At 38.0% G+C, this 6,502-nt stretch overlaps 1 protein-coding gene across 10 annotated transcripts in view; it reads left to right on the top strand.

The window, feature by feature from the left end:
• The window catches only part of LOC106869993 (adenosylhomocysteinase-like 1), a 420,486-nt gene that overhangs the window by 326,472 nt on the left and 87,512 nt on the right, over positions 1–6,502 (top strand). For all 10 annotated transcript variants that reach the window (XM_014915943.2, XM_014915942.2, XM_014915946.2 and 7 more), the window contains one exon: positions 4,425–4,483. In XM_014915943.2, the coding sequence (XP_014771429.1) occupies positions 4,425–4,483 (59 nt within the window). The remainder of the gene's footprint in view (positions 1–4,424; positions 4,484–6,502) is intronic.

Raw genomic sequence — 6,502 nt, 5'->3', positions numbered from 1 at the left:
TAAATACTGTTATTGACAGTCTATGGATATTTTAGAGATATTTGGGAATCAATTAATTCTGTTCTCCGGAATCAATGTAGTTCAGAAGATTAACTTCCCCCTCTGCACCACTGCTACCCCCACCCCCACCAGATTATGTGCAGTTTTCCATGATACTACGGTTGCTATTGAACTCCTTAAATTGTTCGCAATTTTTACAGTGACAATAATGAAAGCTTAATTTTGCTTAGCAATAATATTATTCTCATTTATTGTTTAAACACAAACTTTAATGGTTTTTGCATAGTTTATAGGGATCAAGGGTTAAAAATTGTTTATTTATTTTTTAGACTTTCAGACAAAATGCTTTGCTGTATTCATTTATAGCCTTCTAAGTGCATCATCATCATCGTCATTATTTAACATCCATGTTCCATGCTGATATGAGCTGAACAGTTCCAACGGCTCTAAGGACTGTATTATGCTCCAGTGTCTGCTTTGGAATGGTTTCCATAGTTTTTTCCCTTTTCTAACACCACCAGCCTCTTCAGAGAGTGTACTGGATGCTTCCCTTATGCCATCAGGTCTAGTGGGGTTGACATGCAGCTTGTGTGTGTGTGGTTGTGCTATATACTTAGAGATGAGAGAAGGGGCCAGAAAAGGTTTCTTGTTGTAGAGGAGCTGCAAGTCTACTCATGTTTTACAAGAGAGTGTTGGAGAGTGATTGGGTAAAGTTTTGGACAGCCCATAGCTATAGTAAAAGACACTTGCCCAAGGTACCACACAATAATACTGAATCCTAGACAATGCAGTTTGGAAACAAACGCCCTAACCACACAGCCATACCTGCACCATGTGTGAATCTTTTCTGTTTGGCTGCCGAGGTCAGTGTCCGAATTGATTTCACAGTCAGTGTAATGATACACTTTTATAGACTAATCAATGCCATGAAAATCACTTTTGCCATAAATCAATCAATAAAGAGTTATTAGCTATTAAAGTTTGAAAATTTTGGGTAATTTTAGCCAATCGTAAGCTACAGGCACATTCAAGCCTGTTTCCATAGTAACAATCCGAACATGAGAACTCTTGTCTGCAACAAAGCATGTGTTGACAAATATATTGAAACCACTTGTTGATGCTGTTGTTGAATGCTTAAAACTACAAAAGACGTGTTGTTTACTCGTTTTCCGCATGTAGAATACAAATATTGAGAACATGTGTGCTATTTTCAGAATGTTGACAAAAAGTGCAGTCACGCACAAAATGACAGCTTCCAAATCCTGTATCTTGATTGGGTGAAAATGATCAAACTTTAAACCTCTAAAAGTTTTTTTTCTGGTAAAACTGAAATAACTCCGCTCAGCAATTCAGCTTGGAAAACTACATTAATGTACCAAATTTTAAAATTTTCGATAATCCCCATGTGTGTATAATTGTTAGGGTTTGTAAATATTTGAGCAGTGCTCATTAATCAGATAAACTTTTGAATTCTTCATTGTTCAGTCATCTCCTTCATTGCAGTATTCCTCTATTTCTGTGAGGAAGTCTTTGGAATTGTGACAAGATTATTTTCCCCAAGAGTATTACCGGTTGAAGTGAACTGAAATAGCTGCAATTAGGAATTAAATCTAAAGTTGTTGTAATTTACTTGTCATGTGTACAAGATGCACTAGTCTATGTATAGAGACAATAACACCTACTCACTCTGTCATATTGACATGTATGCATATAAATATGTGTGTGTGTGTGTGTGTGCATATATATCATTATCATCATACATTATCTTACACATACACACTCATGTGTGCATGAGTGTGTGTGTATATATGTGTGGATAGTAACATAAACACTCGTATTGGTTTCAAATTTTGGCACAAGGCCAGGACTTCCAGAAGAAAGGATAAGCTGATTACATCGGTCCCAGTACTCAACACATGCTTATTCTATCGACCCCATAAGGATGAAAGGACCAGTTGACCTCAGCAGAATTTGAACACAGAGCATACAGACGGATGGAATGCTGCTAAGCATTTCTCCTTAGCTTGCTAATGCTTCTGCCAGCTCACTCATACTGAATCATTTATAAAACTGAGATTGTAATCCCTGCTGCCGTATGGCTTTTTGAGTAGAAGTCACTGGGTTGAATTATTTTATTCCTTGTAAAGTGCCTGTTGTTGGTGGTGGTGCTGCTAGAAAGGAGACCAAACCTTAGGTCACCCTTATCCCAGAAACCTATGATCAAAACCAGCCCAGCTTGGGCCATCACTTTTGTGTTCGTGTGTGACTGTATGTGTGACATACTGTGTCTAAAATGGTGAAGGTGCATGGCCGGCTGGTTAGGGTGTTGCTCTCATGACTATATGGTTGTGGGTTCAATTCTTAGACCTGGTAGCTTGTTGTGTCCTTGAGCAAGGCACTTGATTTTATGTTCCTCATGTCTACTCCTCTGAAAATGAGTACCACCTGAGTGCAGGTGCAACTGTTTTGCCTTCCCATTCTAGCAATCACTGTTACTCAGTGTTACTCTGGATTAAGGGTGGGTCAACTGAAAGGTCATCTGTGTTTGCTTGTGGCTACACAAGCATCTAGAACAATTGGTGAAAACTTAACTCACTCTCCTTTGTTTTCTAACTGGGGTATCCATGTATCTACTCTACAGCAAGACACCTACATCCGTCTCCTCTATACCTTAACCTTTCAAATGGCACAAAGCCACACCTTGTCAATATTACTCCCTCATTTCCAGTTGAGTTGGGTTTGTCTTGCAAGGTACCTGGTGATTCTGTTGGTGCTGGTTCTATATAAAAAGCACCGGTGCTGGTGCCACATAAAAAAACCACCGGTGTTGGTGCCACATAAAAAGCACTGGTTTTGTGCCACGCAAAAAGCACCCAGTATACTGTAAAGTGGTTGGCATTAGGAAGACCATCCAGCAGTAGAAACCATTCCAAATGAGACATTGGAGTTTGGCACAGTCCTCTGGCTTGTCAGCCCCTGCCAAACTATCCAATTTGTGCCAGCATGGATTACACACATTAAATCATTATGATGATGATAGGTTGTAATTTGGTTACTATTTCTAGCAAATCATTGAGCTATGTAGCAGTTCATTAGTTAGCTTCTTGTACTATGACAGTATTAAAATCTGCTGTTGCTGACGAATCTGGCAGTAGCTCGTTTATTATTAGAAAAAGCTACATAAAGTAGTTAACATTTCTTGTTTTGGAGAGAAATACTTACTACAGGATTAATTTTCAGTATTGATTTTCTCATCAGATTTTCATTTCTTTACATATTTTTTCCATGTCTATTTACATATTCATTTTGCTTTGCTGGCATCAGTTGTGTGGGATTCTACTGCAAAGTTAGATATTTGCATGATTTTGTTTTGTTTTGTTTTGTTTTGTTTTTTTCTTTCTTTTTATAGCAAACTTTAAGAGATTCTACAACAGCCAAAGCTGCTTCTCTTAATTCTATCCAATACATGTGGGAACATTAGTACAGTATCTATTTTGGAGTCTTGCTGCAGTAATTTGTCTTGCTAGAGCCAGGAATTTAATGTCCAATATGTTCGTTAGTTCCATCGTCTGCCACATTCAACTCTCTTAGTTATATTCTCTTATTAGGACCAAATTTTAAAACTTTATCTTTCACTTGTTTCGGTCATTAGGCTGTGGCCATGCTGGGTCACTAGCTTGAAGAATTTTAGTCAAATAAATCAACCCCAGTATTTTTTTAAGCCTGGTAATTATTTTATCAGTTTATTTTGTTGAACTGCTAAGTAACAGGGATGTAAACACACCAACACCCATTGTCAAGAAGTGGTGATGGACAAATACACGTAATGGGCTTCATTCAGTTTCTAGCTGTCAAATCCAATCACAAGACTTTGGTCAGCCTGAGGCTATAGTAGAAGACACTTCACACAGTGGGGCTGAACCCGGAACCATGTGGTTGAGAAGCAAACCTCTTACCACACAGCCACCCATACTTAATTTGTAAATTCCATTCATTTATCATTAACACATTCTGAAGTAACCTGTGTCCCACCAGTGCCTAGTGGTAGGGAGTGACAGTTGGGGTGATGTCCCCACCTTGCCTCCTGTGTTCGCTCGCCCTTTAAGAAACTCTAGTCAAGGCTGTAGTTATTGTAATAACTATTGTCCATTTGACGTGTCAGTCTCTGAAGATCATAACTTCTTACACATGCACATATACGCAGACATGCATATACATGTGCATTCATGAAACATTGCATTGTTACCTAGGAAACGTAGGTGATCTGTCTTCGTTGCTTTATATTACAGCTCAATAACCATTTAATCAAGTCAATTAGCCAACAACTGAAATGACTGTTGGTGTTGACCTAAATATATATATATTTATTTGTTGATCCGTCCATCGACTCGACTAGTAATCATAATGTTTATTTCTTATTTCAGCATCGTATACAGGAAGTTCTTCAGAAGAAGAAGATATTAATCCGAAAGATAAGGTTCAGGTAAATATTTTTTTTGTGAAACTCATTGCATTCTTTGTCGAGCCAGGCGATACACCTAAGACCATTTTAGGGTCTTTGTGATTTGGGAGGAAGGAAATAATAAAGGAAGGAAGGAAATTATTTTCACACCTGATTCCTAAGAACCAGGCAGTGGTGGTGAACTACATAACGGAAAAAGTCTTCCATGGAGAAACGGGAACAGTTCTGCTGACAGCTTCCATATGGTTTCCCCTTTACCAAATTTCTTTCACAACGCATCGGTTGACCCAAAACTGTAGCAGAAGAAACTTGCATTGGATTCCACCAAGTGGGATTGAACCTAAAACTACACTATTTTGGCATGTTGGGGGAGCTTGAGGGTGCTCGTGTTATGTAAAAAGCACCCATGCTGGTACTACATTAACCTGTTCACTGCCAAATTTTTTAATATTTTTTGGCTTTGCCAGGTGTCTTATGAGTTAAAGTAATATATATTATTTAGATTTTCTTCATATGTGAATATTTTGGAAATTAAGATAAATTTTTCAAAAAGTCCCAAATGGGGATCGATGAAAAAAGTATATTTAACCTTTTCTATTCAGTTTCAATAATAAACATGCTTTTTTTTTTTTTTTTTTTTTTTTTTTTTTTTTTCTTTTGAAACCATAGTATCAAATGCGAATGTGCATGAAATATCAATGAATGATATGGATGGGCAATGAAGAAAAAAAAAACGTTTTTAAGACAGTCACTATTATTGTAGTTCAAAAATTGTGATTTATGATATAAAATGTCCTCTAGAATTAGCCTACTGGCCTCAAATTTGGGGGAAGGGATTACATTAACCCCAGTGTGTAACTGGTACTAATTTTATCAATTCCGAAAGGAGGAAAGGCAAAGTTGACCTCGGCCATATATCATCATCGTTTAAAGTTTGTTGTGCATGCTGGCATTGGTTGGACGGTGTGACTGAGGTCTGGAGAGCCAGCGGCTGCACCAGGCTCTAATCTGATCTGGCAGTGTTTCTACAGCTAGTGCCCTTCTTCATGCCAACCACTCTGAGAGTGTAGTGGGTGCTTTTTATGTGCCACCGGCATAGGGGCCAGTCACGGAGTACTGGCATTGGCCATGTTCAGATGGTGCTTTTTACATGCCACCAGCACAGAAGCCAGTCAGTGGGTACTGGTATCGGCCACGTTCGGTTGGTGCTTTTTACATGCCACTGGCATGGGGACTTATCAGGCAGACCTGGCATCGACCATATTTAGATGGTGCTTTTTATGTGCCACCGGCATGGGAGCCAGTTTGGGGGCACTGGTCACAGCTACAATATTGGTTTTACCTAACAGGTCTTCTCAAGCATATATATATAATATATATATGTATATATGTGTGTGTGTGTGTATATATATATATATATATATATATATATATATATATATATATATATTACACATATGACTGACTTCCAAAAGTGTTGGCAAGTGGGGCTATGGTAGAAGACATTCATCCATGGTGCCACACACTGAAACTGAACCTGAGATTATGTGATTGGAACGTAAACTTCCCAGCCACACAGCCATACTTGTGTCTGTGTGTGCGCATGCATTTTGCATGCGCACACACACAGAAATAGACTTTTACACACATATATGCAATGACTTTGTCCCTTGGAGATACGAAACACATACACACACAAACGTAGATGCGTATGTACACATACACACACACACACACACACACACATATATATAGTTATATGCACAAAAAGAAATCAATGTTTGAAAATTGCAGCCTTGGGGGAGGTAAATCATTTAATAAAATGTAATACAGTAATTTACTGAAGTATTTCAGTTTCAAAGAACGTACGACAATAGAATATGGCATTTTATTATTCTCTTGCATGTAGACAGTTTTAGAAAATAAATGCGAGTCTGCAGGAACATTGTGTGCCACGTTTAGAAATATGCACATTGTTCTTTTCTTTCTTCTTCTGTCTCTAATAGAAATGTTTTAATTTGCTTTTTTTTTTTTTGTTTG

Source organism: Octopus bimaculoides, chromosome 3 (assembly GCF_001194135.2).
Source record: "Octopus bimaculoides isolate UCB-OBI-ISO-001 chromosome 3, ASM119413v2, whole genome shotgun sequence".
NCBI classification, from domain to species: domain Eukaryota; kingdom Metazoa; phylum Mollusca; class Cephalopoda; order Octopoda; family Octopodidae; genus Octopus; species Octopus bimaculoides.
The sequence above is the reverse complement of the archived record's forward strand: the minus strand, read 5'-3'. Positions and strand labels throughout refer to the sequence as shown.